Consider the following 16,735-nt stretch of genomic DNA (forward strand, 5'->3'; position numbering starts at 1 on the left):
ATGTGCTGGATCACATTGCATGGTTTTTGTACTAGATGAGATGTGTTCTAGGGGGGGGTGTCAGTGACTGGTAGGCAGGCAAGGGTGGGAGGCCCAGGCTGGTCATTGATGGGTGGGCAGGATATTTAGGTCGGTGGAAAAAGATTATTAGTAATTCCCCCCCCTAGTGTTCGGAGGCACATTACACCAATATAGTAGTTCCCATTGTCCACACCTATATCAGAGGTCAGAAGTGAGGTTTCCTTTCTGCTGCAGGAGCATTTGGATGGTTGTTTCACTGCACACACTTGCTGGTTATTAAGTGGAAAAAGCAGAGACAGACACCTTTTATATGCGATGTACCCACTGTGGGGGGTTACTGCTGTCACTACCACCTGAGGGGGTCTGCGGCGGTCCTCTGAGACTCGGATACTATATCTCGCATATGTTGCGCTTCCTGAGGAATTTAGTATTATAGGATATATATTGACCGGGAATATTTTGTTCTTATGCTTGTTTCATATCAACCGGTTACTCGCTGTATAATAAATATTTGTAATATTTAAATATATATATGTTCAGGGAAGACTGGTATGGAAGCAAACCCCTGTAGGCTATAGTATATTATGTATGTATGCACAGTATCACATCCTTTACTAAAAGCCGCAAGCGCACTTAAAATAATGTTAATACAGTTAGTGCCTGGATTTTTGCATTGTGTCACCGCCTTTAATATTTCCCTTTAGTTTTTCTCCTATTGCCCTAATGGAGGTCACACCAAATGCAACTGCTTCCCCTACTCAGTCACCATTCACTGCGCGGTCACCTCCACACCTTTCTCCAAAGAATCATTCAACCTTGAGGTTATGTAATTGTCAACCATGGACCCCGAAAACATTGAAGTAATGGCAACAACATTTATTACAGATATTCTAACATTACTTGTTAACCCCCCGCCCACCCCCACCCCTTTCTTCTCTTCTGAAGTCTACTTCTTGCAGACCTCCTTCTCAATGAAAATGCACAGAAATGTGTTGAAGACCATAAACTCCTCGAAGGTAACCTTGCCATCCCCATCCAGGTCCATCTTTCCAAAAACTCCGTTCAAGATAGTATCTTTCTTCTCGTGACCCTGTAAGACCAGAGAGCATATTGGCGTTAGACAAAGCACCGTGCCGTTAACGAGTAGGAAACACAATGGTAGAGAGCTCCATGGCTTTAAAGAGTAGAAAACACTGTGTCTTAGAGAGTAGACTGCATTATAGCATGGAGAGAGCACTGTGGTTTTACAGACTACTCGCTAACTCCAAAGTGCCCTCTACTCTTGGCTTGTACACAGCACCGCAGCACCAGAGGCTACACAGCACCGCTGCGCCTACACAGCACCAGAGGCTAGACCGCACTGTGAAATTTAGACAACACAGCGGCGGTACAGATTAATGACAGCAAAGCACTCTGCTAAATTATTTTCCTTGAAATTTGTAGAATCAATGCGAAGGGGCTGCCCTTACCTAGATTTTTTTTCCCTGCGGCTACACTGTTCTTGGGCGTAAACATGGGTAACTTGTCATTGGGTTATGAGGAACGATAAGCCAGGTTAGGTGTGGTTACATTGGGCAGTGAGGAAAGCCTAGCCAAGTTAGGGATGTTACATTGGAAAAGAGCTAAGAGGGAATATGATTAATATATACAAATATATAAAGAGCCAATACAGCAAACGAGCTGATTATCTGTTTACCAGAAGGACTATACACAGGACACAGTCGCCCCCTTAGGCAGGAGGAGAGGAAGTTCTCACCAAGCATTGGAAGGGACTCTTTACAGTAAGGGCATCTATATGGAATCCTGTGTCAGAACGGTGCGATGGCAGATTCAATGGATACGTTTACAAAATCGGTTCAACAAATATTTAATAGAAAATAGGAAGTCGCAAATGAAATGATCATGTTCTATAGTTGACTCGGATTGGACATCGGGGACTCTGGTTCATAATGAAAAGACTGTAACCTCATCCGGGTCATTTATACCGCCGGAGATCAGTTTGGCCCCCCCTGCTCTTAAACTACACATCCCAGCATGCCTTGCAACAGTTTGAGCATGGCCAAATAGCAAAACTGTATTAGAGCATGCTGGGATGTGTAGTTCAACAGTCAGAGGGCCATAGGTTCCCCCATCCCTGAGTTATAGGTTGAACTTGATGGAGGTCTTTCAGCCTCGCAAACTGTTACTTACAGTACTACTGAGTATGACTGGGTGTCCAGGAAGGACGGGGGCTGGAAGGGTCTCCTCCCTGCCATAGTGCCTCAGTACTGGGAGGTATGGCATACACCAGCAGCAGGGGGCAGTACAGTACTACTTACACAGAGTGTGGGATACTCCTTCACAGCCAGCTGATACAGCTCATCTTTGCTCAGTGTGTTGTCTCCGTCCTTCCCAGCAAACTCCTTAAACGCCTTAATGAAAGTCATTCCAGCGGTTTCCAGATTGGCACAAGCCATTGTTAACTGGGGAGAAGAATAGAAATAATGATACATGTAAGGTAAGGCTGGGGATAATATATCATAGTATAGGAATATCTATATTATCCCATACTGACATCTGCTGTATCAGTGGTATCACAGCATCCCTCTACCTAATAGTAATAGGGTAACACCGCCCTCTGCTGTATCTGTGGTATCACAGCATCCCTCTACCTAATAGTAATAGGGTAACACCGCCCTCTGCTGTATCTGTGGTATCACAGCATCCCTCTACCTAATAGTAATAGGGTAACACCGCCCTCTGCTGTATCACAGCACCCCTCTACCTAATAGTAATAGGGTAACACCGCCCTCTGCTGTATCAGTGGTATCACAGCACCCCTCTACCTAATAGTAATAGGGTAACACCGCCCTCTGCTGTATCACTGGTATCACACCATCCCTCTACCTAATAGTAATAGGGTAACACCACCCTCTGCTGTATCTGTGGTATCACAGCACCCCTCTACCTAATAGTAATAGGGTAACACCGCCCTCTGCTGTATCACTGGTATCACAGCACCCCTCTACCTAATAGTAATAGGGTAACACCGCCCTCTGCTGTATCACTGGTATCACACCATCCCTCTACCTAATAATAATAGGGTAACACCGCCCTCTGCTGTATCAGTGGTATCACAGCACCCCTCTACCTAATAGTAATAGGGTAACACCGCCCTCTGCTGTATCACTGGTATCACAGCATCCCTCTACCTAATAGTAATAGGGTAACACCGCCCTCTGCTGTATCAGTGGTATCACAGCACCCCTCTACCTAATAGTAATAGGGTAACACCGCCCTCTGCTGTATCACTGGTATCACATCATACATATACCTAATAGTAATAGGGTAACACCGCCCTCTGCTGTATCTGTGGTATCACAGCATCCCTCTACCTAATAGAAATAGGGTAACACCGCCCTATGCTGTATCTGTGGTATCACATCATACATATACCTAATAGTAATAGGGTAACACCGCCCTCTGCTGTATCACTGGTATCACAGCATCCCTCTACCTAATAGTAATAGGGTAACACCGCCCTCTGCTGTATCACTGGTATCACACCATCCCTCTACCTAATAATAATAGGGTAACACCGCCCTCTGCTGTATCAGTGGTATCACAGCACCCCTCTACCTAATAGTAATAGGGTAACACCGCCCTCTGCTGTATCACTGGTATCACAGCATACATCTACCTAATAGTAATAGGGTAACACCGCCCTCTGCTGTATCTGTGGTATCACACCATCCCTCTACCTAATAGTAATAGGGTAACACCGCCCTCTGCTATATCTGTGGTATCACAGCATCCCTCTACCTAATAGTAATAGGGTAACACCGCCCTCTGCTGTATCACTGGTGTCACAGCATCCCTCTACCTAATAGTAATAGGGTAACACCGCCCTCTGCTGTATCACTGGTATCACACCATCCCTCTACCTAATAGTAATAGGGTAACACCGCCCTCTGCTGTATCTGTGGTATCATAGCGTACATCTACCTAATAGTAATAGGGTAACACCGCCCTCTGCTGTATCAGTGGTATCACAGCATCCCTCTACCTAATAGTAATAGGGTAACACCACCCTCTGCTGTATCAGTGGTATCACCGCACCCCTCTACCTAATAGTAATAGGGTAACACCGCCCTCTGCTGTATCTGTGGTATCACAGCATCCCTCTACCTAATAGTAATAGGGTAACACCACCCTCTGCTGTATCTGTGGTATCACAGCATACATCTACCTAATAGTAATAGGGTAACACCGCCCTCTGCTGTATCACTGGTATCACAGCACCCCTCTACCTAATAGTAATAGGGTAACACCACCCTCTGCTGTATCAGTGGTATCACCGCATCCCTCTACCTAATAGTAATAGGGTGACAACGCCCTCTGCTGTATCACTGGTATCACAGCATACATCTACCTAATAGTAATAGGGTAACACCGCCCTCTGCTGTATCTGTGGTATCACAGCGTACATCTACCTAATAGTAATAGGGTGACACCGCCCTCTGCTGTATCAGTGGTATCACAGCATCCCTCTACCTAATAGTAATAGGGTAACACCGCCCTCTGCTGTATCACTGGTATCACACCATCCCTCTACCTAATAGTAATAGGGTAACACCGCCCTCTGCTGTATCACTGGTATCACAGCACCCCTCTACCTAATAGTAATAGGGTAACACCGCCCTCTGCTGTATCACTGGTATCACAGCACCCCTCTACCTAATAGTAATAGGGTAACACCGCCCTCTGCTGTATCACTGGTATCACAGCATACATCTACCTAATAGTAATAGGGTAACACCGCCCTCTGCTGTATCACTGGTATCACAGCACCCCTCTACCTAATAGTAATAGGGTAACACCGCCCTCTGCTGTATCACTGGTATCACAGCACCCCTCTACCTAATAGTAATAGGGTGACACGGCCCTCTGCTGTATCAGTGGTATCACAGCATCCCTCTACCTAATAGTAATAGGGTGACACGGCCCTCTGCTGTATCAGTGGTATCACAGCATCCCTCTACCTAATAGTAATAGGGTGACAACGCCCTCTGCTGTATCACTGGTATCACAGCATACATCTACCTAATAGTAATAGGGTAACACCGCCCTCTGCTGTATCACTGGTATCACAGCATCCCTCTACCTAATAGTAATAGGGTGACACCGCCCTCTGCTGTATCAGTGGTATCACAGCATCCCTCTACCTAATAGTAATAAGGTAACACCGCCCTCTGCTGTATCACTGGTATCACAGCATCCCTCTACCTAATAGTAATAGGGTAACACCGCCCTCTGCTGTATCACTGGTATCACAGCATACATCTACCTAATAGTAATAGGGTAACACGCCCTCTGCTGTATCACTGGTATCACAGCATACATCTACCTAATAGTAATAGGGTAACACCGCCCTCTGCTGTATCACTGGTATCACAGCACCCCTCTACCTAATAGTAATAGGGTAACACCGCCCTCTGCTGTATCTGTGGTATCACAGCGTACATCTACCTAATAGTAATAGGGTAACACCGCCCTCTGCTGTACCTGTGGTATCACAGCGTACATCTACCTAATAGTAATAGGGTAACACCGCCCTCTGCTGTATCTGTGGTATCACAGCATACATCTACCTAATAGTAATAGGGTAACACGCCCTCTGCTGTATCACTGGTATCACAGCATACATCTACCTAATAGTAATAGGGTAACACCGCCCTCTGCTGTATCACTGGTATCACAGCACCCCTCTACCTAATAGTAATAGGGTAACACCGCCCTCTGCTGTATCTGTGGTATCACAGCGTACATCTACCTAATAGTAATAGGGTAACACCGCCCTCTGCTGTACCTGTGGTATCACAGCGTACATCTACCTAATAGTAATAGGGTAACACCGCCCTCTGCTGTATCTGTGGTATCACAGCATACATCTACCTAATAGTAATAGGGTAACACGCCCTCTGCTGTATCACTGGTATCACAGCATACATCTACCTAATAGTAATAGGGTAACACCGCCCTCTGCTGTATCACTGGTATCACAGCACCCCTCTACCTAATAGTAATAGGGTAACACCGCCCTCTGCTGTATCTGTGGTATCACAGCGTACATCTACCTAATAGTAATAGGGTGACACCGACCTGATCTGTTGGCAGCGAGAGAAACTACTTTCTCACACATGCAAACACAGAGGCAATCACAAGGTAGCAGACTAGCTTTGAAAGCATTTGCTTCGAGCAGGCTTACGAATAGTAACATGGTGTGAGAACACTGGGACAGCAGAGGGCAGTGTTATTATTACCATATGCTGCTGTAACACTGGAATATATTATCTCCAGCACACACTAACCCTCATAGTAATATGCCGAGACTGATCTCTGCTATTAGTCAGGGTAAGATGTACTAATCCTTGAAAAGTGATAAAGTGGAAAGTGATCTAGTAGCAGCCATTCAGCGCCCTGCAACATGGCAGTTAGGAGCAGGCTGGCTGGTACAGTTGGGAGGTATGTGACTCATATTCCAGTTTCAGGCAGACTGAGGTCTGAGCATTGCTGCGGTTGTCCTGGCACACCACCAGTATCTGTTATGCTACCACATGTGACGGTTGGCCTGGTTCCAGCTGGGCCTTAACCCTCTGCAGTCCTGGCTTATGTGCCCTCTCATACACCCCACCTCTGTCCAGCTTCTGGGCTGCATCTCACAAGGAGTAACATAACAGTATTCCGGTTCTACGCACTCCTAACGCCCAGGGAGATGGCAATATCAGTCAGACCCAGCAGTGTTCCAGCCGTTGTCACCTGGGTACCCCCTTTGCATTATTGCTACCCATAAAGGTTGCTGAAGAACACATGCATAATTACTGTATACAGTTCTGTCTAATTGCAAATCTATTCGAGGCATCTAATTATGCAAGAAATTAGACTGTTTTGGGTCCCTTCCCCCCCCCCCCCCCCTCCCAATCCTCTCCCAGCAGGAACAATGGGCCTAATTCAGACCTTATTGCAGTACAAATTTGTTCTCAAAATGGGTAACCATGCTGCATTGCAGATGGGGCAGATGTAACATGTGCAGAGAGACAAGCCCCATAGACACTATACAATCCCCTGGCAGCAGCGAAGACCCGGCGGGTTGCCAGCATCGCAAAGTGCCCACACACATGCGATGCTGGCGGGGAAGCAGCATGACCATCGTTAGAGGACCTCCACTGTCAGAATATGCAGGACGAGGGGGGGGGGGGTGAGTCGTACGCCATGTGTGGGAGCTTGCATCGTTTCACGGCAATCAGTGTACTCATGGCTGAGCGATAGCAATTACGTTATAGCCCAGTGGGACTTTAGATAGGGCGAGTTATTTGGTTTCTGTGCAGGGTAAATACTGGCTGCTTTATTTTTACACTGCAATTTAGATTTCAGTTTGAACACACCCCACCCAGATATAAAACTCTCTCTGCATAGGTTACATCTGCCCCACTGCAGTGCAGCATTGTTTTGTTTATTTGCTAAAAAGAAAAGCAGCTTTGTGATCAGGTTTGAATTAGACCCAATATGAGCTACTGTGATTCCAGTGACTATATAGCAGTATGTTTATATGACAAGCGACTCTCCGGCCACATAGTAAACATCAGACAAGACACATGCAGATGACAGAAGGTTTCCATCCAGCATAGAGAAAATGCCACAAGAAATGCAATAATGACAAGTCCAGGATTCCCATAGGAAGACTCTGCATTATCCACAGTTTAGACAATCCGACTGCTCTCCTGCAATGCTCTGCAAGATTATTATTATCGCAGAGCGGTCGTGTCAATGCTTAACTGATCTTTACCGATGATATACACATAGAAACATTGCCGTGTCACGTAGGTTGAGGCGCTGTGTGAAAGCACCAAGCCTATTAACCCAGGTCAAGCAACCTAGCAATTCAACCTGGGATATAAGAAGGGTTTACCTGGGTCTCCCTAGGTATCTATTTGCGATGTGAAAGCGGTATTAGACCGCGCTTTTTATGTTCTGCAGACTGCTGCTTTAATGCTTGGGGATAAGATGCACACACCCCAAGCACTGCTCCCATGCCTAAGGGTAAAGGGATTACAGCAGACTGGAAAACAGAGGCGGGCTAATATACCTGGCTGAGGGAGAGACTGGAGACGCAGCCTGGAGGGGAGACAGAAGGGAGGGACAGGAGACGCAGCCGGGAGGGGAGACAGAAGGGAGGGACAGGAGACGCGGCCGGGAGGGGAGGCAGAAGGGACAGGAGACGCAGCCGGGAGGGGGGGCAGAAGGGACAGGAGACGCAGCCGGGAGGGCAGGCAGAAGGGACAGGAGACGCAGCCGGGAGGGCAGGCAGAAGGAACAGGAGACGCAGCCGGGAGGGCAGGCAGAAGGAACAGGAGACGCAGCCGGGAGGGCAGGAAGAAGGGACAGGAGACGCAGCCGGGAGGGCAGGCAGAAGGGACAGGAGACGCAGCCGGGAGGGCAGGCAGAAGGGACAGGAGACGCAGCCGGGAGGGCGGGCAGAAGGGACAGGAGACGCAGCCGGGAGGGGGGGCAGAAGGGACAGGAGATGCAGCCGGGAGGGCAGGCAGAAGGGACAGGAGACGCAGCCGGGAGGGCAGGCAGAAGGGACAGGAGACGCAGCCGGGAGGGGAGGCAGAAGGGACAGGAGACGCAGCCGGGAGGGCGGGCAGAAGGGACAGGAGACGCAGCCGGGAGGGGGGGCAGAAGGGACAGGAGATGCAGCCGGGAGGGCAGGCAGAAGGGACAGGAGACGCAGCCGGGAGGGCAGGCAGAAGGGACAGGAGACGTGGCCCGGGAGGGGGGGGGGGGGGGAAATCGGCAGAAGGGACAGGCTACATGGTGGGAGACTGAAAAAATGGAGAGAAAGTAAAAACTCGATCGGCTCCTAACTGCCATGTCACAGGCAGAGTTTATAAAATTACAGGAGCTGATTGGTTGGTATTTGATCACACTGTAATGCTGGGGACGATAGGGGCTGAAATCGCTGGAAATATGGTTGCATATTGCCAGTGATGGGAGTGTGCCCCCATCGATAAATCGCCGGGTGCGCGCTCCCGTTTTCAGCCCCATTGTAATCGCTGGTCACAGGAGCTTGCTCCTGCGACCAGCTAATTACCTCTGCGGCACCGCCGGCAGAGGTTCCCTTTCATCAGCAACCATCTCTGGTCGCTGATGAAAAAGAGACACTCCGCAATATATTGCTCAGCAACATATTGCTAGCAATATATCTCCCCCATGTGTACGGGGCTTAAGTCTTCTAGTGGGTACACTGAGATATTCAATTTTCTATTCCATTTTGCTTACAGAAGCAGAATCTAAATCAAATGCACATTAGATTCAGGGGCAGATTTATTAAGCTCGGTGAAGTGATAAAGTGTCTGGTTTTTATCATCGGCCAATAAGCTGCTACCTGTGAAGTTACAGGCTTGGTTTGAAAAATGACAGGTAGGAGCTGATCGGCTGGTTATAAAAGACACTACCACTTCACCAAGCTTAATAAATCTACCCCTCAATCTCGATGGGCGCTCCCATGTAGTTTAAGTCGAATAGAAAAGTTTCTTCTCAAATGGGCAAAACTATGTGCACTGCAGCTGGGGCAGATGTAACATGTGCAGAGATAATTAGATTTGGGTGGGGTTTTACTTCAAAGTGAGATCTATATTGCAGTGTAAAAATAATGCAGCCAGGATTTACCCTGCACAGAAACAAAATAACTCACCCAAATCTAACTCTCTCTGCACATGTTACATCTGCCCCCCTGCAGTGCAGCATGGTTTTGTCCATTTGAGAAGGAATTTGACTTTGAAAGTGAACCAGAATAAGGGCCGTAGTACAGATCTTTAGTACATAGTCAAAATGGAATGTGTATACTGTAAGCAACCCAGATCCAGACCCAAGTCGAACAGGGGTTGAAAAAGTGAAATCTCACTATGTGTATGCCCCAAAAGTACATGGTTAGCCCCCACCAGAGAATGACAAGTGGAGAGTATAGATAACAGAGTGCAGGCTGCGCTGTGCCTATAGAGTGCGTGTACAGAGAGGAGACAGGCAGTGTACCAGGGAGGTAGGAGGCATCACTTACCAGATGATGTGGGTACGGAGCAGCAACAGACGGGGATGTACAGTCAGTGTGTCAGGAACAGAGGAAATACCCAATATATAGACAGGCGTGCTCCTGCCCCACCCTGTGCATGCCTGGGGGTGTCTCCTCCTCACTGGTCACTTGTGTTCTCTTCCTAGCTGGGATATCCTACAGCAGAATCTACCTGACGTGCTTAACGTGGCTGAGAGAATACCTGGGTCCCCTATTATATGATGGTGACTATCTGTATGTAGTGGCTGTTAGCGTTACACCCTGGGAATCAGGGGACACTTGTGTTTTATTCTGTCACAGATAAGCTGGCTACATACTTGGTGATATACAGTGTATTCGGTGTCACTATATACTGTATCACCAATGGGTCGGTAGGTGTGTAACCTCATATGGCAGAGGGCGGGCACATTGTACACCAGCGCTAGGTCGACATGGGGTTTTTCTGGGTTTTTTTGAGCAGACAGGCGGTATTTTATGCCCTACCATCCACTAGGGCGTGGTAGGAGAATAAAAGTGTGCTGAGTGTAGCGAGGCACCGTGCCCGAAGCATTACGAGCGAAGCAAGCAATGCGAGGGGATGCGGTGCACTTCAAACTGTGTCCATGTCGACATTCGGGTCAAAACCCCCCAAAAAAAACCATGTCGACCTTTTTACTGTCCACCTAGCCCTGGTCGACTAAATGATCCCAACCCCTCCCAGCTGTGATAACAGGATAACACATTGAGTGGTCTATTGGTAAGTGTGTAGGATTACTTGCTACCAGGTCAGCTCACAATGGGGTTTATTCTAGTTCATTCTTTCTGACAAAATCCTTCTTAGATGGACAAAACCATGTGCACTGCAGGTGGGGCAGATGTAACTTGTGCAGAGAGAATTAGATTTGGGTGGGGTTTTTCTTCAAAGTAAAATCTATATTGCAGTGTAAAAATAAAGCAGTCAGTATTTTCCCTGCACAGAAACAAAATAACTCACCCAAATCTAATTCTCTCTGCACATGTTACATCTGCCCCCCTGCAGTGCACATGGTTTTGTCCATCTAAGAAGGATTTTGTCAGAAAGAATGGACTAGAATAACCCCCAATGTCCCCAGCACACTCTCTGCTGCAGACCATCCCCAGTTCTCTTGCTTTTAATGTTCTAATTGTTATTTTAAACCGGTCCAGCAATAGCAGAATGGGGAAATATATAATACTACAAGTTCCAGTTATGTAAGGGTGGAAATGCCTGAAATGCAGCCAATAAGATGGAATGTTTCTAACGGGGGCTGCGTTCTCCGGCCCTGCACCCCTAGCGATAGCCTGCGCTCTCCGGCCCTCCGCCCCTAGCGATAGCCTGCGCTCTCCGCCCCTAGCGATAGCCTGCGCTCTCCGCCCCTAGCGATAGCCTGCGCTCTCCGCCCCTAGCGATAGCCTGCGCTCTCCGCCCCTAGCGATAGCCTGCGCTCTCCGCCCCGTGTGCAGTCAGTAGGACCCCAGTACTTGTCTCTCTCTCTACCTCAGAAGTTTGCTGGCTGCCATGTGACAACTTGGCTGTGTAAAGCTTACAGTATGGGCCAACGCCCTGTTAGTGAGTCAGTGCACAGCCATTCCCCCCACCCACACACGCAGCAACAAACACAACCTCCCAGGCCCCAGGCTTTGTGCTTCGTCCACTTGGATTATGGGGTCCGGCTCTTACGCTCACTTGGACTAATGTGGGGCACATTCAGAAGGAGATGATAAACACACGGAGATAAAACTAGTATCCACATATCTGGGATCGGGTGTAAAGTGTACGCAGAAGTATTTGTGTGTCACACACACTGTACAGAACCTGCAGCAATAGTTGCCTACCCTCCTGCATTCTGCAGGAGACTCCCTGAAATAGCAGCAATCTCCCTCTCTCCCTCATTAGTGTAGCAATCTCCCTCATTTCACCTAGCCCACATTACACTGTTACAGTTTTGGGGGACAAAAGGAATGAGAGACAGATACATTTACACTGAATCATCAGCACCATTTCCCAGCACTGTACCAAGTACAGTAGCTCTTACTAACTGCTTTGGGGCTCATCTACGTTTGGATATAAGTCATTTTAAAAGATTCCCCTCAGATGTAGCAGTACACACCCACGCTTCTAGGGGCCACGTTCACAATCTCTATTCACAATCTCTCCATATATGGAAATAGACACGCCCTTTGGGTGGAGCATGACACGCCCCCTCAATGGGGCGCCCCAGGCGAGTCGGGGTGGGGGCGCCCCGGTGCCGGGGGGGGGGGGGGGGGGGAAGGTTGGTACCTGTGTAAAAAAAACTTCCGTCCCTGCCGAGTGCTGGTGCGTGCAGGGGTGTCCGTGCCGCCGGGGGAGCCTGCGGCGCTGTTATTGTGTATACGCTTGTCGCGCCCGGCGGGGTCCCTACAGTGAATAGAAAATAACGCTGTGCGCATAGCGCTAGTTATTTTCTATGCACTGTAGGGACCCCGCCGGGCGCGACAAGCGTATACACAATAACAGCGCCGCAGGCTCCCCCGGCGGCACGGCCACCCCTGCACGCACCAGCACTCGGCAGGGACGCTGGGGACGGAAGTTTTTTTTACACAGGTACCACAGTGCTGGGGGTGAGGGGCGAACTGCCGCCCTCCAGGTGCCGGCACCCTAGGCAAATGCCTAGAGCTGCCTAGTGGTGGCACCGGCCCTGAAACTCCCTGAAACTAGTTTTTAAAAGTAGGCAAGTATGACCTGCAGGTGTCAGATTTCGGGTCATTGCGCAATGCCTTCTGTGACCAGATGACCGCGCTCCGCTGGGCAATCACAGATTGGTTTCATTTACTCACTCTGATAATTAGTGATTCCCTTTTGCCGTCAGTGACCGCACCAAGCTCCTTCCACCCAGGCACCTACACTGGCACCACCCGTTCTAGGTACGGGTGGTGGACACAAAACTCATCACCTATCTGGTGTCTGCCGATTCCCACTGGTCCCTCACTACGGGGTTAATTCAGAGCAGATTGCACAGCGACTGATATTACATTCTGTGTCTCTTAGAAAATATTTCTAGGATTTACATTTTAAAAAGGAGTTATGGGCCTGACTCATTAACAAGGCTCCAATTTTTGCAGATGTACAAAACCATGCTGCACTGCAGGTGGGGCAGATGTAACAGGTGCAGGATTAAAGCAGGGGCAAAACTAAAAGTTTTGTGCATGGGAGTGGGGTAGTGCTGCAGCTTGACCTATCTGCCAATGTGACAATGATTACTGGTGCTGAGCATTGGGAGCCAAGGCACACTGACTGCACAAGTGTGCGGTGCATTACTGGGAGTTGACTAAGTCCCATGACACTTTGCACCAGAGGGCAGAGGCTGAGAGGTTTGTGCTGAGCTCTGATTGGTGGAGCTCATTACATGCTTCTCAGGCCCATAGAAGACAGCAGCAGCAGCCTAGTCATGGGAGGGTTTTTAATCAGAGGCAGCACTGTGAGTAAGGTGCAGAGGGACAAACACAGGCTTTTCATGAGAGAGAGATAGATAGACATGGAACGAAAGCATGGGCACTCAGGGACTTCCAATCGCAGGTGAACAGTGGACCAAGTTTATTTCATAACTGTATCCTCCCATGCAGTTTGTGGACAGTAATGACAATTGCAAGTGGGCCCCCTGTCTCCCCGAAGGCTTAATCTGGCACTGACAGCCCACAATATATAGGCTCAAATCGCACCTAGCACATCTCAGTGTGTGGCCGCCATTAGATCTGGCTGAGGTGTGATCGAACTGAAATCTGAATGACAGCCTAAACATCTATATAGTATCAGCACTTCCAAATTTTTATAATAGTTTAAGTTTATTCATATAAAAGAAAAAAGGTGTATAATTGAGAATATACATATTTTCACTGTATAGTTTTATCTAAATTGTGTTTTTATATGGTTGATACTGTGTATTAGTTATATAAGTATATTTTAATTCTACACCTTTTTCTTTTATATGAATAAATTGAAACTATTAAAATTTGGAAGCTCTGATACGGTTTAGTATTTGCCGTCCTTTCATTTGGAGCGGCTTATAGACATAGAACCATGTGGACAGTGATATATACACATATATTTTGTGGAGACCGTATATTTAGTTATACATTTCTTGCTGGTTACAGTGTGAACGTGTACACACCTGTACGCTAATAATAGATTTCCGTTTGAACACCTCACCCAAATGTAATGGTGCCCACACACACACACAGACTGGCAGCTGCCGATATAGATTTCTATATCTGTGGGATGTCGGCTGATTGGCAGGGACGGACTGGCGGAGGCTCAGTGCACTGTGGCCCTTCTTATGATCTATTAGGCAGACTGTGCTGCACAGTTTATTTCTACTTCCATACAGATCCCACGGTGCCACGCATCAGTGTCAAAAGCCCATTTACACTATATAGTCAGAATCGTAAGGACAATATCCCAAAGCCCAGTGTACACAGCATAAGAATAAAGCAGCCAGTATTTACCCTGCACAGAAACAAAATAACTCCTCCTTCCTGCTAATCACAGCCTGATTCCACAGAGAACGGCCTCCACCCACAAACACCTATTTACAAGCATCCACACTACGTTATTACACACACACAGACACAGGAGCCCCCGAGTGTGCATAGGAGAAAAAAGACTGTCACCCCCAAACTCACTGCTTGTGCCAGGATAATAACCACATTACTTCATGTGCAAAGTGTTTCCTATACCTTATACAGTCCTTATAGGTGCATAGTCTATACATGTAATCATGCATATATTACATGTACAGCACATAGCACCTGGCATCGAAGGTTAACCCCTTCAGCGGTGCATTTGCCTTTTCTTTACAATGTGGCCTGGGTCCCCAGCCAACAATGCAGATATTCTTCCTTCTACCCCCTGTGCCTGGCATGCTACAAGCTGATCTACAGTATGTACACCCTGCAAGAGAGTACAAGCAGATGATCACTTGGGGCTGAGAGTCTGGGACCACATCTATAGGAAATGGATGAGATACAGGAGATTCACCTGCTCTTTTCTGGGGTGGGGGCACTACCCAGAAAATCCAGAGACTCCCACAGGTTTCAGGAGAGTAACCGGATAGCCCCCATATCTTATCACCTGGGAACCATTGGTGTTGGTGCCCATGGGCTTCTCTGTAGGGATCACTTACTCAGGAACCAGAGTCACTGGTTCTCATTCATGTGTGAGTAGAGGGCAGATATCCATGTCGTACTGTCTGTAAGGCGCAGAGGAATATACTGGCAATATAGAAGTAACTTGATGTTTGCAAGTAAAACAAATAAGCATGCAGCAGCTTCGTACCAGGTGGTTGTCCTGCCATTGTGCCAGCCAGTAGCATGAGACTTTACTCCCTATTGTCCAGTTGGTGACGGTACCATGTCTGGTTCCCTGATCGTACACTAGTCACAGGCAGCAATCCCATTCGGAGTCCTGGCCTATGTCACAGTAGGCTGGGTGGGGAAGGCCAGAGATGGAGGCTATTCTGCTGCGTACACAGTATACCCTTATTTGCTTGCAATCCGTTCTTGCCTTCTTTTGAAAACTAGTTTCAGGGAGATTATAGTTGGTAGCAGAATTTTGCACAGCGCCCCATTGAGGGGGCGTGTCATGCTCCACCCAAAGGGCGTGTCTAGTTCCATATACGGAGATATGGTGAAAAGATTGTGAATGTGGCACCTAGAGGCGTGGGTGTGTACTGCTACATCTGAGAGGAATCTTTTTAAATGATTTGTATCCAAATGTAGATGAGCCCCAAAGCAGTTAGTAAGAGCCACAATATAAAGTGCTGGGAAATGGTGCTGATGCATACTGTACCTCTCAACATGACCCTCTCCAGGAGGGACACAAAACACAATGCTCTGCTCCTGGACTTCTCTCTTACTGTATGATTACCATCACCTGATTTGAACAGGTTATGTAATAAGAAAGGTGTCACCACAGGTGATGGCAATCATACATTAAAAGAAGAGCAGGAGCAGAGCACAGTGTCCGTTCTGGAGAGGGGCATGCTGGGAGGTATGCGGATGATTCAATGTAAATCTTTTGTCTCATTCCTTTTCTCCCCCAAAATTTAATAGTGTAATGTGAGTTAGGTGACATGAAGGAGAGAGGGAGATTGCTGCTATGTCAGGGAGTCTCCTGCAGAATGCAGAAGGGGAGGTAACTATGATGTAACAGTGTAATGTGGGCTAGGTGACATGAGGGAGATTGCTAGACTAATGAGTGAGAGAGGGAGATTGCTGCTATGTCAGGAGTCTCCTGCAGAATGCAGGAGGGGAGGTAACTATGATGTAACAGTGTAATGTGGGCTAGGTGACATGAGGGAGATTGCTAGACTAATGAGGGAGAGAGGGAGATTGCTGCTATGTCAGGGAGTCTCCTGCAGAATGCAGGTAGGAGGTAACTATGATGTAACATTGTAATGTTGGCTAGGTGACATGAGGGAGATTGCTAGACTAATGAGGGAGAGAGGGAGATTGCTGCTATGTCAGGGAGTCTCCTGCAGAATGCAGGAGTATAGGCAGCTATGTTGCAATCTGATACAGCAAACGCAGCATTTCCTTCTGAGGGATAGGGCAGAGCATGCAGGGACTGAG

The 16,735-nt window shown here is 47.9% G+C and overlaps 1 protein-coding gene across 1 annotated transcript; it reads right to left on the reverse strand.

Moving 5' to 3' along the window:
• Positions 1 to 926: 926 nt before the first annotated feature.
• On the reverse strand, positions 927 to 10,268 carry LOC146049337 (protein S100-G-like). The gene is made up of 3 exons (XM_083165830.1): positions 10,121 to 10,268; positions 2,340 to 2,483; positions 927 to 1,111 (listed from the first exon to the last, which is right to left on the reverse strand). The coding sequence occupies exons 2-3, from the start codon at positions 2,475 to 2,477 to the stop codon at positions 968 to 970; spliced, it is 282 nt and encodes a 93-aa protein (XP_083021956.1). The 5' UTR covers positions 2,478 to 2,483; positions 10,121 to 10,268; the 3' UTR covers positions 927 to 967.
• Positions 10,269 to 16,735: the final 6,467 nt, after the last annotated feature.

This window comes from Crinia signifera, chromosome 12, assembly GCF_055691185.1.
Source record: "Crinia signifera chromosome 12, ASM5569118v1, whole genome shotgun sequence".
NCBI classification, from domain to species: Eukaryota; Metazoa; Chordata; class Amphibia; order Anura; family Myobatrachidae; genus Crinia; species Crinia signifera.